The sequence below is a fragment of the Bos indicus x Bos taurus genome, chromosome 11 (genome assembly GCF_003369695.1).
Source record: "Bos indicus x Bos taurus breed Angus x Brahman F1 hybrid chromosome 11, Bos_hybrid_MaternalHap_v2.0, whole genome shotgun sequence".
NCBI lineage: Eukaryota > Metazoa > Chordata > Mammalia > Artiodactyla > Bovidae > Bos > Bos indicus x Bos taurus.
The window spans coordinates 48,234,329-48,250,951 of NC_040086.1; the positions used below are offsets into that span (position 1 = coordinate 48,234,329).

General features: G+C 42.1%; 1 protein-coding gene across 7 annotated transcripts in view; it reads left to right on the forward strand.

Moving 5' to 3' along the window:
• The window catches only part of REEP1 (receptor accessory protein 1), a 136,953-nt gene that overhangs the window by 66,884 nt on the left and 53,446 nt on the right, over positions 1-16,623 (forward strand). For all 7 annotated transcript variants that reach the window (XM_027555511.1, XM_027555505.1, XM_027555506.1 and 4 more), the window contains exon 3: positions 12,687-12,763. In XM_027555511.1, coding sequence (XP_027411312.1) covers positions 12,687-12,763 — 77 coding nt within the window. The remainder of the gene's footprint in view (positions 1-12,686; positions 12,764-16,623) is intronic.

Sequence of the window (16,623 nt, forward strand, 5' to 3'; positions counted from 1 at the left end):
AGTCCATTTCAGTTTGCTGATTCCTAGAATGTCGACATTCACTCTTGCCATCTCTTGTTTGATCACTTCCAATTTGCCTTGATTCATGGACCTGACATTCCAGGTTCCTATGCAATATTGCTCTTTACAGCCTTGGACCTTGCTTCTATCACCAGTCACATCCACAGCTGGGTGTTCTTTTTGCTTTGGCTCCATCCCTTCATTCTTTCTGGAGTTATTTCTCCACTGATCTCCAGTAGCATATTGGGCACCTACTGACCTGGGGAGTTCCTCTTTCAGTATCCTATCATTTTGCCTTTTCATACTGTTCATGGGGTTCTCAAGGCAAGAATACTGAAGTGGTTTGCCATTCCCTTCTCCATTCCCTTCTCTAAGAAACTATATACACCCTTATTCAAAAATAATGCTGTTGGAAAAATGGTGCCAGTATATCTGTTTAACCACAAATTTTCAATTTGTGAAAAAACTCAATGTCTGCAAAGTGCATTTAAAAAGTAAACAATAAAAGGAGATATGCCTGTGTATTATATATATGAAAATATATAGTGATCTATATTACAGTTATTTCTTGGGCTGCACAACATCTGCATCCACTCCTTTACCTAGGTTTTGGCTTTTTAAAAATCCTTTCAGAACAAATGGAAGATGGAACACCCTTGATGAAGTATTCTTCAGAGAAGATCAGGAGACCACTTGAGGCAAGAATAAAACTCCTCGCCAATTCTTTCCAGGTTGGGACACACAGTTTTGAGAGGCACAATCCCACTGTATCCCCCTTTGCCTCGCAAAGCAACAAAGCTATTTTTTTCTGCTTCACCCCAAAACAAAACAAATTCTTCCAATAAGAATTCTATACCATCTTCTTGCCAAATCCAAATTTCTTCATTTGAGTCCAGCTCCAGATCCATATCTCTGGCAAAGTCCTCTCTTCTTCTGGCCCTGACAGGATTTAACCTTAATAGTAAACACTCTAAAAATTAAACTGTCAAGTGAACCATCACTGGCAGAGCCCATGTACTATGTTAAGGGGAGAAGGAGAATAAATAAAAATAAAATTAGTTAAAATATTTAAATCTATACATGACACAGAAAGAAAGAAAATATGAATAGAAGCTAGACCCCTTATTTAAGTAAGTGGTCATGAGTTCATGCTTGGTATGTATGTCTTTGTTCATATGCCAGCAAATTTGGAAAACTCAGCAGTGGTCATAGGACTGGAAAAATTTAAGTCTTCATTCCAATCCCAAAGAAAGGCAGTGCCAAAGAATGCTCAAAGTACCACACAATTGCACTCATCTCACATGCTAGTAAAGTAATGCTCAGAATTCTCCAAGCCAAGCTTCAACAGTATGTGAACCATGAGCTTCCAGATGTTCAAGCTGGATTTAGAAAAGGCAGAGAAACCAGAGATCAAATTGCCAACATCCACTGGATCATCGAAAAAGCAAGCGAGTTCCAGAAAAACATCTGCTTCCGCTTTATTGACTATGCCAAAGCCTTTGACTGTGTGGATCACAACAAACTCTGGAAAATTCTGAAAGAGATGGGAATACCAGACCACCTGACTTGCCTCTTGAGAAACCTGTATGCAGGTCAGGAAGCAACAGTTAGAACTGGACATGGAACAACAGACTGATTCCAAGTTGGGAAAGGAGTACATCAAGGCTGTTTATTGTCACCCTGCTCATTTAACTTATACACAGAGTACATCATGAGAAATACTGGGCTGGATGAAGCACAAGCTGGAATCAAGATTGCCAGGAGAAATATCAATAACCTCAAATATGTAGGTGACACCACCCTTAATGGCAGAAAGCAAAGAACTAAAGAGCCTCTTGAAGAAAGTGAAAGAGGAGAGTGAAAAAGTTGGCTTAAAACTCAGCTTTCAAAAAACCAAGATCATAGCATCCAGTCCCATCACTTCATGGCAAAAAGATAGGGAAATGGTGAAACAGTGACAGACTTTATTTTAGGGGGCTCCAAAATCACTGCAGATGGTGACTGCAGCCATTAAATTAAAAGATGCTTACTCCTTGGAAGAAAAGTTATGACCAACATAGACAGCATATTAAAAAGCAAAGACATTACTTTGCCAACAAAGGTTCGTCTAGTCAAAGCTATGGTTTTTCCAGTAGTCATGTGTGGATGTGAGAGTTGGACTATAAAGAAAGCTGAAGAATTGATGCCTTTGAACTGTGGTGTTGGAGAAGACTCCTGAGAGTCCTTTGGACTGCAAGGAGATCCAACCAGTCCATCCTAAAGGAAATCAGTCGTGAATGTTCATTGGAAGGACTGATGCTGAAGCTAAAACTCCAATACTTTGGCCACCTGATGCGAAGAACTGACTCATCTGAAAAGACCCTGATCCTGGGAAAGATTGCAGGTGGGAGGAAAAGGGGACGACAGAGGATGAGATGGTTGGATGGCATCACCAACTCAATGGACATGAGTTTGAGTAAACTCTGGGAGTTGGTAATGGACAGGGAGGCCTGGCGTGCTGCAGTCCCTGGGGTCACAAAGAGTCGGACATGACTGAGCAACTGAACTGACTGAATTTAAAAAGTTGTGAAATCATGATTCTTATACAAATATAAAATTAACAAATGTTGAAAATTTTACTTAACTCACTGAGTAATGTGGTGATTTAACCACATAATGTGGTGAATTAACCAATAAGGTGTTAAAAAAGAAATCAGTGCAAAGGAGACTCCAAAGAACAGATATATATGTAAGCAATGAGGTATGATGAAATGTTTGTTCATAGATATTAAACTGATTTCTTGGGAAATGTGATCATTGGACCCAGTTGTATCTCCATTGGACAAAATTATTGTTCACCTCTATAGACTAAATTATCTGCATTGCAATCAGTTTTCAACAACTCACAAAGTTATAAAATAACTCAAAGATATTGTAAAACAAGACACCTGCTGCTAAGTCACTTCAGTCGTGTCCGACTCTGTGCGACCCCATAGACGGCAGCCCACCAGGTTCTGCCATCCTTGGGATTCTCCAGGCAAGAGCACTGGAGTGGGTTGCCATTTCCTTCTCCAATGCATGAAAGTGAAAAGTGAAAGGGAAGTCGCTCAGTCATGTCTGACTCTTCTCGACCCCATGGACTGCAGCCTACCAGGCTCCTCTGTCCATGGGATTTTCCAGGCAAGAGTACTGGAGTGGGTTGCCATTGCCTTCTCCAAAGACACCTGCAGAGTTAAAATAATTCAGGAGGCTGGCTGCTCTGGCTACCACCTAGCAGTCCACAGGACACCCATTCCGAAGTCTTTCACAGCTTTTCCTATTACTTCCCTTTTCCACCATCTAGTCCATGCTCCCTGTGCCTTCAACTTTAGTGAGTATGGTTTCTTCTCCAAGTGTTAGTGTTAGTGGCTCAGTTGTGTTGGACTCTTTGCAACCACATGGACAGTAGCCTGCCAGGCTTCTCTGTCCATGGGATTTCTCAGGCAAGAATCCTGGAGTGGGTTGCCATTTCTTTCGCCAGGGCATCTTCCCAACCCAGGGATTGAACTCAGGTCTCCTGCATTGCAGGCAGATTCTTTACCATCTGAGCCACCAGGGAAGCCCTTTTTTCTTCTCCAAGGTTGTGACCTAAATCTTCATTCCTGGGGAATCTGAGGCCTTAGTGGTCTTGCTCTGGAGGGTTGTAGTAATGATCCATTGACTTTTACCTCTGAACAAAGCAATGCTTGCAGATCCCCTAGAGCAGAGGTTCCCAACCCCCAGGCCACAAGCCTGTATTCATGACCTGTTAGGAACCAGGCCACACAGCAGGAAGTGGGCAGTAGGCAAGCAAGTGAAGCTTCATTTTTATTTATGGCTGCTCCCCATCTCGCACATTATCGCCTGAGCTCCACCTCCTATCAGATCAACAGTGGCTTTAGATCATCATAAAAGCACAAACCCTACTGCACTTGAACCATCCTGAAACCACCCACCAACCCCCATCCATGGAAAAATTGTCTTCCACAAAATTGAAATTGGTCCCTGGTGCCAAAAAGGTTGGGGATGGCTGCCCTAAAGGATTCTTAACTTCCATCCAACCTCCTTCCCACCACATGTGTAATAGCAACTCTAGTTCCCCTTCATAAGCAGTATCAGTTACCCTACAAAAGCCCAGTTCAGTTCAGTCACTCAGTCGTGTCTGACTCTTTGTGACCCCATGGACTGCAGCATGCCAGGCCTCCCTGTCCAACACCAACTCCCGGCATGTACTCAAACTCATGTCCATTGAGTCAGTGATGCCATCCAACCATCTCATCCTCGGTCATCCCCTTCTCCTCTCACCTTCAATCTTGAAAAGACCAGCATCAGAGTCTTTTCAAATGAGTCAGCTCTTTGCATCAGGTGGCCAAAGTACTGGAGTTTCAGCTTCAGCATCAGTCCTTCCAATGAATATTCAGGACTGATTTCCTTTAGGATGGACTGGTTGGATCTTCTTGCAGTCCATAAGCCCTTTATTATCTGTTTTCTAATGACATGGTGGCCTTGAAATGGCCAGGTGACCTTCTAGTCTCTGCTTCCACTTCATCAGAACCATTTTATATCCCTGGTGAAAGCATCCATCCTTCAAGCACTAAAATTATTAAAGACCAGAGCTCAGAAGTTTGAGAATGAGAATTGAAGTGTTGTGAGTGGGTTAGACCAGTGATTCTCAAACTTTAACATGCATATGAATAAGCAGAGAGTTTTATTAAAATGTAGAACTGATCCATTAGCTCTGGAGTGGGATCTGAGATGCTACACTTCTAACAAGCTGATTCTACATTGCTAACAAACTCCTTGGGGATTCCAATGTTGCAGTCTCATGAACCACACTTTGAATTGCAGGGAGCTAGCATTAGGCCTAATCCTAAGAAACACCACCCTCATTTCCTTGGTTCCTGAACCTTTAGATTCTGGCTAAGATGCAGTACCATGTGTTGGTCACTAGTTCAGAGAGGAAACTGCATTGTCTAGGAGAGCATAGCAACTTCCCAGAATGCTAATTCCCATCTGGTTCTTTTCTGGCACTCTCCTAAGCTCTTGCAGCATTGTATAAGGCCAGCTTCTTCTGGGCATTGGGATACATGATTAGATAAGAGATTCGCCGAGGCATCAGCCTATTGTTGCATTTCTTTGGCTGTAAAAGAGAGCCTTTGGTCAGAGGCAGTGTTGGGTGTGTGTGTGCACTCAGTCGTGTTTGACTCTTTATGACACCATGGATTGCAGCCTGCCAAGCTCCTATCATGGAATTGTTGGGTGGAATATATCAAAATGAGAAGGATACTCAATGGAGTCCACAGTTTGTTGTGTGGATGCCAGAAACATGGCAGTGGGGAAAGCAAGCCCACATGCCCAATGAATGAATATTCCAGAAAGACTCTGTGCTCCCCTTTCTATGAAGGAAGGGGCTTGGTATGATGGCCTGCTCCCAGGAGGCTGGCTGGTGCCTTGAATTATGGTACCATCCTAGAGATGCTTAGTCACTGCTGTTGGCAACTTGGTGTCTGAGCAGTGGTCATGGCCAGGTCATCCTTGGTGAGAGAAATGCACATTTCTGAGCCAGTGTGTTTCCTCTGTCCACATGGCCACTGCTACATGAGCCCACTGATCAAGCAATATCATGCCTGAAGTAAAAGGCTCACAGACATCTACAGAGCTGGTCATCTCATCCACCTGATTACCAAGAGCCTCCTCTGCCATTGGGACCTTCTGGTGAGCATTAGCATGAGCCACAAATATCTGCATTCTATGGACCCATCCTGGAGAAGGCGATGGCACCCCACTCCAGTACTCTTTCCTGGAAAATTCCATGGATGGAGGAGTCTGGTAGGCTGCAGTCCATGGGGTTGCGAAGAGTCAGACACGACTGAGCGACTTCACTTTCACTTTTCACTTTCCTGCATTGGAGAAGGAAATGGCAACCCACTCCAGTGTTCTTGCCTGGAGAATCCCAGGGACAGGGCTGCCGTCCATGGGGTTGCACAGAGTTGGACACAACTGAAGTGACTTAGCAGCAGCAGCAGCATGGACCCATCCACGTAATTTCGAAACCACCTCAACACCAAATTCTCAGTCTTGTCCCTTCCAAGTACCTCATCATCTATCCAAATTCTTATGTGGTGTTTTAAAATGTATCCCAGATTCATTTTAATCAGCTATGGTAAGGCATGCAGACACAGAAATGACTCATAGAGGAAGAAGTTTTTACTCACAGTTCCTTGGAAGTAGGAGGTTCAGCACATCATGCAGGGCCACTGAAGAAGCACCAGGGTCAGTTAGGAGTTAGAGGGAGAGCAAGGGGAAAACATGGGCATTGACCTTTATTACAGTTTCTGTGGGGAATTCAAGGCAAAGCAGAGTGAGCAACCTTACGACTGGCTAGTTTGAATAATTTCAGCAGACTCTGGGGTATGGGATCTGCCTCCAGTTATCTGGCAGCTGGCCCCAGATGACTAGGGCTGGGAAATATTAGCTCAACCTGTGAGAGCTCCATAAAGGAGGTGGTTTGTAGTATGAACCCCAGATTGCTCAGTTTGCATATGTGCTCTGGGATAAGAAATTTGCTATCTCTATGAATTAGGTAATCATAGGAGAGGCAGTCTCTCCAGTCAGCAAGACCCCAACATCAAGAACACAGAAAATGGGACTTCCCTGGTGGTCCAGTGGATAAGACTTCTTCCAATGCAAGTTCATTGCATGAAAGGGAATGCAAGTTCAGTTCCTGGTTGGAGAGCTAAGATCCCACATGCCTTGTGGCCAAAAAACCTTGCAATCATAAAACAGAAATAATATTGTAACAAATTCAGTAAAGACTTTAAAAATGATCCACATCAAGAAAAATCTAAAAAAAAGAATACAGAAAATATGAAAATATGATTAATATACATGCTGCTGCTGCTAAGTCGCTTCAGTCGTGTCCGACTCTGTACAACCCCATAGACGGCAGCTCACCAGGCTCCCCGGTCCCTGGGGTTCTCCAGGCAAGAACACTGGAGTGGGTTGCCATTTCCTTCTCCAGTGCATGAAAGTGAAAAGTGAAAGTGAAGTCGCTCAGTCGTGTCCGACTCTTATAAATGCCTTACCTCAGGACAATTCTCCTTCTGGACTGAGAGCACTGCTCAAAGTTCTGCCTACAGGGAATTTCCCTCCCTACTCTCTCCCAGCCACCTCTGACTATACAGTTGTCCCCTGTGAACTTGTACCAGCAGATGATGCCAACTCATCTGTCAACCAGGCTCATATATTTCCTTCCTCAGTCATTTGTCAGAGAGGGTTCCCTGTGAGACTGAAGCAGAGCTCAGATGCAGAAGGGAGTGTGAGAGGCTTAAGAAATATTAGTGTGACTGATGTGGGGGAGGGTCCAAAGGTGAGGTGAGGCTAAGAGTTGACTGAGCCTGCTGCCTCCAGAGTTCATGGAGGAGGCCTTTCACAGGCTCCTAAGAGCCCTGGGGGCAGGATCTGATGGGTCCTGGGGTCTCAGCCCATTCTGTGACTCATGGAAGGTCACCAAGATCTACTTCCCACCCTTTTGTGATCTAGGGTCATCTCTTCTCTCCTGTCTCCTCATTCCTGTGCTTGACCAGTCCAGAGGGAGTTCCCAGTTGTGCTGTCAACTGTCCACTCGAGTTGCCCCTGATGATAACGTCACAAGTCAACAATATCTTCCTGTCTCTATTCTGGGTGCCAGCCTATCCACACTCCCACTCACCTTGCAGGGAGTTTGGGGTAGAATCCCTCTATCATGGCAAGTTCTATTTCAAATCTTGGAAAAACAGCTTCCATTTGGTTTCTCTGAGGAATGGTCGGGAGACCATTTCCAGATATTTATTTATGGTTTCCATGTCTGAGTCACCAGTATTTCATTTACCTTGTTAGGCTCAGTGAGTCATTCTCAGATCCGTCTTTCTGCATGAAAGTATTTTAAGGTGAAGGAGTACATAATGGAAAATTCTTCAGGCTATCCCTTACAGCTTCCTCTCTGCCATGGCTTCCTCATCTTTGTCTTCAGTCTTCAGCCCCAATCTCCTTCCTGAGATTTACTTTTGCCTCTCTAGAGGCCCACTGGGCATTTTTCTTAGATGTCCTCCAAAACCCTCAGATTGTCCTCAGCCTCATGGAGCTCAGCTTCTTCTCCCTAATTTGGCTTTTTAATTTTTTTAAATTTCTTGTTAATGTGAGTGGTTCCATAACTATCAGTCACTCATGCCCTGACTTCAGCAGGTTCCTTCCCTCCCGTGTATACCTAGCCATCCTTCTCTTGGGGAGCATTTCTTGCCTTGTAAGCTATCTAATCCCATCTTCCCAAAAACCCACTTAGGCCAGTATTCTCTGAAGTGCAGCATCTTAACTACTGGACGTCCAGGGAACATGGTTTGAACACTGAAAAGAAAAAACTTCAAGAGAGGGAATTCAGGCTCCTTGCAGTGTATATGGATACCAGTGTTGGGAATTCTTAGGTCCTGGGCCCCAGTATACCAGAGAGTTTACAGCTAGATAAGATTGTTTGCTTCCTGCTAAGGAGCCTGTTCTGCTGCAGATAACCTTGGTAGTATATAGTGTCATAAATAAGTTTCTTTTGATGGACTAAGCCAGCCTTGTTCCCAAGGGTTTATTCTGTTTTTCTAAATAGAGAAGGCCTCTAATTGATCTACTTGGCCACATGTTTCAGAGTCATAAAGGCAGTGAGATTCACCAGAACTGCCTCCGGTTTTTTGAAAGATATTTTTGCTGGGTATAGAATTATAGGTTGGCAGTATTTTGTGTGTGTGTGTGGCACTTTAAAGATGTTATTAATTTTCTTCTGGTATTTGTTGTTTCTGATAAAAAGTTAACTGTAATTCTTACTGTCATTCCCCTGTATGTAATGTCTTTTTTTCCCTCTCACTTAAGATTTTCTCTTTGTTTTTTAGCAGTTTTACTATAATGTGGCTAGATGTGGTTTTCTTCATATTTATCTTGCTTCAATTCACTGGGTTTTGTGGGTTTGATATGTTGGTCAAATTTTGGAAAACTTTAGGCAGTATTTCTTCAAATAATTTTTCTATCCAATTCTCTTTTTTCTCTTCTCTCAAATTCCTATCCCATGTGTATTTGACTGCTTGATGCGTGTTCCTCAGGTATTGAGACTCTTCATCCCCCAGCCCACCCCCTAACCTAGGCTTCAGCCTGGTTGATTCTGTTGTCTTGTCTTCAAGTTCACAGATCTCTTGTTGTGACCAAACTGCTATAAATTCCATTCAATAATTAAAAACATTTTTTTCAGATGTTTTGTTTTTCAGTTCTAGGATGTCATTTAGTTCTTTTTAATAAGATTTTCCTTCTTTCTCTTGAAATCTCCCATCTCTTCACTTATTATATCTACCTTTTCCTATAGATTTTTTAAAAACATATTTATACTTAAAAAAAAAAAATACTGAACCCATCCTTTCCCTCCTAGGATAAGTGTCTTGTTAAGTGGTGATTAAAAAAAAAAAATCTATAACAAAATATCTGTTAGTAAGTTGCTGTATATCTTCTTTGGTGAGATATATGTTCAGATATTGGATTGTTATTTTTGTTGTTGTTGAGTTTTAAGTATTCTTTGAATATTTTGGATACAAGTCCCTTTTCAGATATATGTATTGCAAATATTTTCTCCCAGCCTGTGGCTTGTCTTTTCATTCTCTTAACAATATCTATTGCAGAGCAGAAATTTTTCATTTTAATGAAGTCTGGCTTATCATTTTTTTCTTCTGTGGGTCATGGTGGTGTGTTAAAAGACGAATTACTAAATTCCAGATCCACTAGGTTTTCTCTTGTGTTATCTTCTAGAAATTTTATAGTTTTAGTTAATTTTTGTGCAAGATGTAAGATCAGTGCCTACATCTATTTGGTTTTTGAATGTAAATATCCAATTGTTCCCAGCACCACTTATTGAAAAAACTATCTTTTCTCCATCAAATTGCCTTTGCTCCTTTGTCAAGGATCAGTTTGTGCAGTCTGTTTGGAGGCTGTCTATTCCATTTGTCTAGTCTATTTGATATATTTATCTGTTATTTCACTAATACCACACTCTCCTGGTTATTGTAGCTTTATAGTAAGTCTTAAAATTAGACAGTGTCAGTTCTCTGACTTTGTTTCTCTTCTTCAGTATCATATTGGCTATTCAAGTCTTATCATAAATGGGTGTTGGGTTTATTGATTACTGATTCATTTTCTAAAAGATATGGGCCCTTGACACACTTTAAATTGGGTTATTTGTCTTTTTATTGGGGCTTCCCTGGTAGCTCAGTTGGTAAAGAATCTGCCTGCAGTGCGGGAGACCTGGGTTTGATCTTTTTATTGTTGTGCTATATAAATTCTTTATTATTTCAATACAAATACTTTGTCAGATACTGATTTGCAAATATTTTCCCTATTTTGTGGGTTGTATTTTCACTTTCTTGATGTTATCTTTTGAAGTACAAAAATTTAAAATTTTTATAAGGTCTAATATATCTATTTTCTTTTTTTTTGCTTGTGTTTTTAGTGTCACATCTAAGAAAACATTTTTTAACCCAAGGCTGCAAAAATTTACTCCTGTGTTTTCTTGTAAGGTTATTACATTTAGGTCTCTGATCCATTTTGAGTTCACTTTTTGTATATGGTGTGAGGTAGAAGTCCATCTTCATTCTTTTACATGTGAATATTTAGTTGTCTCAATATACATTTATACTTTTTAAAGTCTTTGCTAATTGTAACATCTAAGTCAAATATGGATCTGTTTCTATTGACTAGTTTTTCTCTTAACCATGGAGCATATTTTCCTGTTTCTTCATACACACACACACACACACACACACACACATCTTTTTTGTTTGTTCGAGTTTTTATGTATACTTCATCATAGGAACTCCAGATCTGTGTTGTCTTCTTGTGAAGAAGGTTAATTTTTATTCTAGCAGGCAGTTAACTTCTAACAGATCATCTTGACCTTGTGGTAGTTAAGTTTTACATTTTGGGGGGGCAGGTGTATTTCAGTTTTACTCTTAGTCCTAGAGCTAATCTCTCAAGTCCTAGGTTGTAATTTTTATTCCTGAAGTATGACCTTTTAGATGTTCCCCTGGAAATTCCCAAATGTTTACCAACCTTCTCTAATTAGGCAAAACTTGAACTCCAAACTCTATTTCTCCTGTAGTGGGCAGAAACTGAATCTCTGCTCGACTCTCCACTTCCTAGCTGTATTTTACTCAGCCACCTTGGAATATTACCAAGGTGGCTGATTCTGTACAATTCAGAAGCCAGCTAAGAAATTGAAAGGAATTTATATGTGAGTTTGGTTTATGACTTGTGCTTCCCTCTTACTGAGGATTTTTCCTTTTCAATTTCCAGCATCTTTGACCATCTCAAACTCTATTTTCCACCTCCTCAGGCAAATTCGGCTATGGGTTTCTTCTGGAGTTCTGTCTGCCCCATGATTTGCTGACCAGGTGGTTTCTTTAGCTGCATCCACGTGGATTTACTCTGGTGTGGTCCCCACATTTCAAAAGTTGGATCCTTTCCAGTTTCTGCCAGCTTTTGATAGCTTTTCTAGCCTTCAAACAGTTACTGTAAAATATTTTGTTTAGAAAATTCCCTGGTAGCCGAGTGGTTAGGATTCTGTGCTTTTGATGCTGAAGGTGTGGGTTCAATCTCTGGTCAGGGAACTAAGATTTCCCATACGCCACATGGTGTGGCCAAAGATACATAGAATAAAATAAAATATTTTGTTCTGAGTTTATTATCATTATTGGCAAGAGGATTAGTCCAATACAAACTACCCCACCATTTCTAAAAACAGGAGGAGCAGACTAAGCAGGACTTTGGACTTTATTCTGCAGGCTAGGAGATTTTAAATGAAAGGTTAGTAGGATGAGTTCATGCTTTGTGGGAGATTAGTGTGGGGATAGTTTGCAAGATGGATTGGTAAGAGGAAAGTCAAGGGGCAGGAAAGCAGTTAAGAGACTCTTACAGTAGTTGAAGAGAGGGGGGGCAGGCGGGGAGGGGGAAACCAAGGCTTCAACTAGGGAAGAGAAACAGTAGAAATGGAAAAGGATGGTGACATGGGGGAGACAAAAGAAAAGATCGTTTCTGGGAGGGCTTTCCCACATGAAAGAGGTTTTTGTTTGCTTGTTTTGCTGTACCTCAGCATGTGGAATCTTAGTTCCTGACCAGGGATCAAACCCGTGCCCCCTGCAGTGGAAGCTCTGAGTCCTAACCACTGGACCACCAGGGAAGTCCTCAGAAGTGTTTTTAAGTGATCAGTGAGGATTACCATTATTCTATCTCAGAGAATATGGCCAGGTTAAAGTTCATCCCAGAGTGTGTCTCTGTGGAAGTTTGGAAACTTTATTCACCTGGTATTAGTCCTGGCAAAATGACCTGACTGAATCCTGAGTCACTGCTGGTCTTCAGGTCTCAGTGGCTCACCTGAGGGCCAGTGAAGGCCACCTAAAGTCTACTTTGAGCTTGAGCCTGGGTCAGTTGTGGAAATGGCCTATTTGCTTGCAGCCCCAGGGTCTGGAGTGGAACGGGACCAACCTGGGGAAGAATAGGAGAAGGGGTGACCAGTGGTAGGCCAGGCTGCCTGGACCCATCTCAACATCTGCTGTTGGAGCCTGTTCTCTTGAAGCTGGCAACCGTTCATCCTTGACCTTTTCTGCTAGCTTTATTGCTTTCTCTTTCAACAGGTCAAATGGATGATGTACTGGATTATATTTGCACTATTCACCACAGCAGAGACATTCACCGACATCTTCCTTTGTTGGTAAGTACTCCAGGAATTGGGACTTTTCCAGGTAAGTTGCCTAGTCTCAAGGGAGAGATGGAAAAGGTCTGACCACAGTCTTAAACCTTATCAGCAGAGAAGCAGGTGCAAGGATATTCACTGGAACATTTCAAATCAACTTCTTCTAAAGTTGTTCTTCAAGTAAATATTTATTGAATGCCCTTATCAGAGCAGGTATTGTTCTTATAATGATGAGCAAGATAAACAAAATTCTTCAATTAATGGAGTTGGTAAAGAAGCATTCATATGTTAAAAAAATTAAAAGGAAAATAAGAAACAATACACACAAGTGTGCAATAAAACTGAATTTCCCCCCAACACCATTCACTCTCACCATTACTGCTTTTCACAGTTGTATACAATTTTTAAAAATGTGTGCATGTGTATATGTACACACACCTTTTTTGTTGTTCACTTGCTAAGTTGTGTCTGATTCTTTGCGACTCCACAGACTATAGCACGCTTGGTTCCTCTGTCCTCCACTATCTCTTGAAGTTTACTCAAATTCATGTTCACTGTGTTGATAATGCCATCTAACCATCTCATCCTCTGCCATCCCCTTCTACTTTTGCCTTCAGTCTTTCCCAGCATCAGGGTCTTTTCCAATGAATTGGCTCTTCACATCGGGTAGCCAGAATATTGGAGCTTCAGCAAAAGTCCTTCCAATGAATATTCAGGGGTACACACATATACACATACTTTTCCTTTTTTTAAGGATGTACCAAATGCTTTGGACTTCCCTGGTAGCTCAGACAATAAAGAGGCTGCCTGCAATGCAGGAGACCTGGGTTTGATCCCTGAGTTGGGAAGATCCCCTGGAGGAGGGCATGGGAACCCACTCCAGTACTCTTGCTGGCAGAATCCCATGGACAGAGGAGCCTGGTGGGCTACAGTCAGTGGGGGGCACAAAGAGTTGAACATGACTGAGCGACTAAGCACAACATACAGCACTGTATGCTTCAGCATTATGCAAACCAAGAACTTCCAGATGTCTAAACTGGGTTTAGAAAAGGAAGAGGAGCTAGAGATCAAACTGCCAACATTCATTGGATTATAGAGAAAGCAAGGGAATTTCAGAAAAACATCTATCTCTGTTTCATTGACTATGCTAAAGCCTTTCACTCTGTGGATCATGACAAACTGTGGAAAGCTCTTAGAGAGATGGGAATACCAGACCATCTTACCTGTCTCCTGAGAAATCTGTATGCGGGTCAAGAAGCAACAGTTAGAACCCTGTCTGGAACAAGTGATTGGTTCAAGATCGAGAAAGGAGTACAACAGGGCTGTCTATTGGCATCCTGTTTGTTTAACGTATACACTGAGCACATCATGAGAAATGCTAGACTGGATGAGTTACAAGCTGGAATCAAGATAGGCAGGAGAAACATCAACAACCTCAGATATGCGGATGATAACACTCTAATGGCAGAAAGTGAAGAGGAACTAAAGAGCCCCTTGATGAGGATGAAGGAGGAGAGTGAAAGAGCTGGCTTAAGACTAAATATCAAAAAAACTAAGATCATGGCGTCTGGCCCCATTACTGTATGGCAAGTAGAAGGGGGAAAGGTGGAAGTAGTGACCGATTCCCTCTCCTTGGGCTCCAAAACCACTGCAGATGGTGACTGCAGCCATGAAATCAGAAGATGATTGCTTCTTGGCAGGAAAACGATGACAAACCTAGACAGTGTGTTGAAAAGCAGAGACATTACTCTGCCAACAAGGCTATGGTCTTCCCAGGGGTCATGTGTGGTTGTGAGAGTTGAACTGTAAAGAAGGCAGAACGCCAAAGAATTGATGCCTTCAAACTGTGGTGCTGGAGAAGACCCCTGAAAGTTCCTTGGACAGCAAGATCAAACCAGTCAATGTTAAGGGAGATTCACTGGATATTCACCCTGACTATTCACTGGACAGACTGATGCTGAAGCTGAAGCTCCAGTATTTTGGTCATCTGATATGCTGCTGCTGCTAAGTCGCTTCAGTCATGTCCGACTCTGTGCGACCCCATAGACGGCAGCTCACCAGGCTCCCCCATCCCTGGGATTCTCCAGGCAAGAACACTGGAGTGGGTTGTCATTTCCTTCTCCAGTGCATAAAAGTGAAAAGTGAAAGTGAAGTCGCTCAGTCGTGTCCAACTCAGCGACCCCATGGACTTCGGCCTACCAGGCTCCTCTGTCCATGGGATTTTCCAGGCAAGAGTACTGGAGTGGGGTGCCATTGCCTTCTCCACATCTGATATGAACAGATGCTTATTGAAAAAGTCCCTGATGCTGGGAAAGATTGAGAGCAGAGGGAGAAGAGGGCATCAGAGGATGAGATGGCTGGATGACATCATCGATGCAATTTACATAAACTTGAGCAAACTCTGGGAGATGGTGAGGGACAGGGAGACCTGGCGTGCTGCAGTTCATGGGGTCTCGAAGAGCTGGACATGATTGGGTGACTGAACAACAGCTATAGTATACCTAATAGTTCTTACTTTGTTTTTTAAATTTATTTTTTTAAATACTTTCATGTAAGCATAAACAGATCTACCTACTTTTTTTAAAGGCCACATAGAATTTCATGGTATAGATGAACTGTAATTTATTTAATCTATTCCCTTTTGATAGACAGCTCTTTTTCTTTTATGACCAGTACAGTTATAGTGGTGAACCAAGTGAAAATCATAAGCTACATGTTTGTACTGATATATTGTGTCTTAGCTAAATGAGGTTGTGAATAATATATAGTGTCCTGTTTATATCTGAAGTGTCTGAGTTTGTGCACATGTGAATATATACTAAAAATAGTGTGGAAAATACTCATCACTTAACTAGGGTTATTTCTGCAATTTGGGATCATGAGGTCAGTTTCACATTTGCTGTGTTTTATGAATGTTTTACCATGATCAAATATCATCAGAAAAAAATAATAAGGATATTTCCATTTTGGAGAAAAAGTTCTCATCCTAAAAAGGATTCGTCTGGACTTATCCTCTGGGGTGTCCTGGGTCAAAGACGTCCACTTCTCTGAACACTACTTCACTGAATCCTGTCTTGGTTCGGTGTGTATGTCGTTTTTCCCCTGAAGGAGCCTGGCTTTCATCTCCACTGGGAGAGATAGATGTCTCAGCTATTATGACCTCAAGCTGGAAGGAAGGAATCTGGATTACCTAATTTAATATGCTTGTGCTATCCTGTCCTGTTCTGTGCCCAGGTAAACAGCAGACCAGAGATGGGCTGAGTCTCTAAGAATGGAGACAGAACTCTGCTGAGCCATTTTTTTTTTCCTTCCCCAGGCCCCACGGGCTGCCACTAAGAGGCAAACCCCATTTTGATCAGAGCTTCAGTGGGGAGGCTCCTGTCTGTCCCGTGGAGATGAGGAGAATAGGCTGGACCTAGTGAGGACTGTGTAATCCATTAAGGATCATAGCCACCATATGACCCAGCAGTCCCATTACTGGGCATATACTCTGAGAAAACCACAATTCAAAAAGACACATGTTACCCCCGTGTTCATTGCAGCACTATTTACAGTAGCCAGGATATGGAAACAACCGAGATGTCCATCGACAGATGAATGGATAAAGAAGTTGTGGTATATATATAATGGAATACTACTCAGCCATAAAAAGAAATGAATTTGAGTACCTTCTAGTGAGGTGGATAAACCTAGAGCCTTTTATACAGAGTGAAGTAAGTCAGAAAGAGAAAAACAAATATAGTATATTAAAGCGTATATACTGAATCTAGAAAGATGGTATTGATGAACCTAATTGCAGGGAAGGTATGGAGACACGGATGTGGAGACACAGATGTGGACACAGTGGGGGAACGAGAGGGTGGATGAACTCAGAGAGT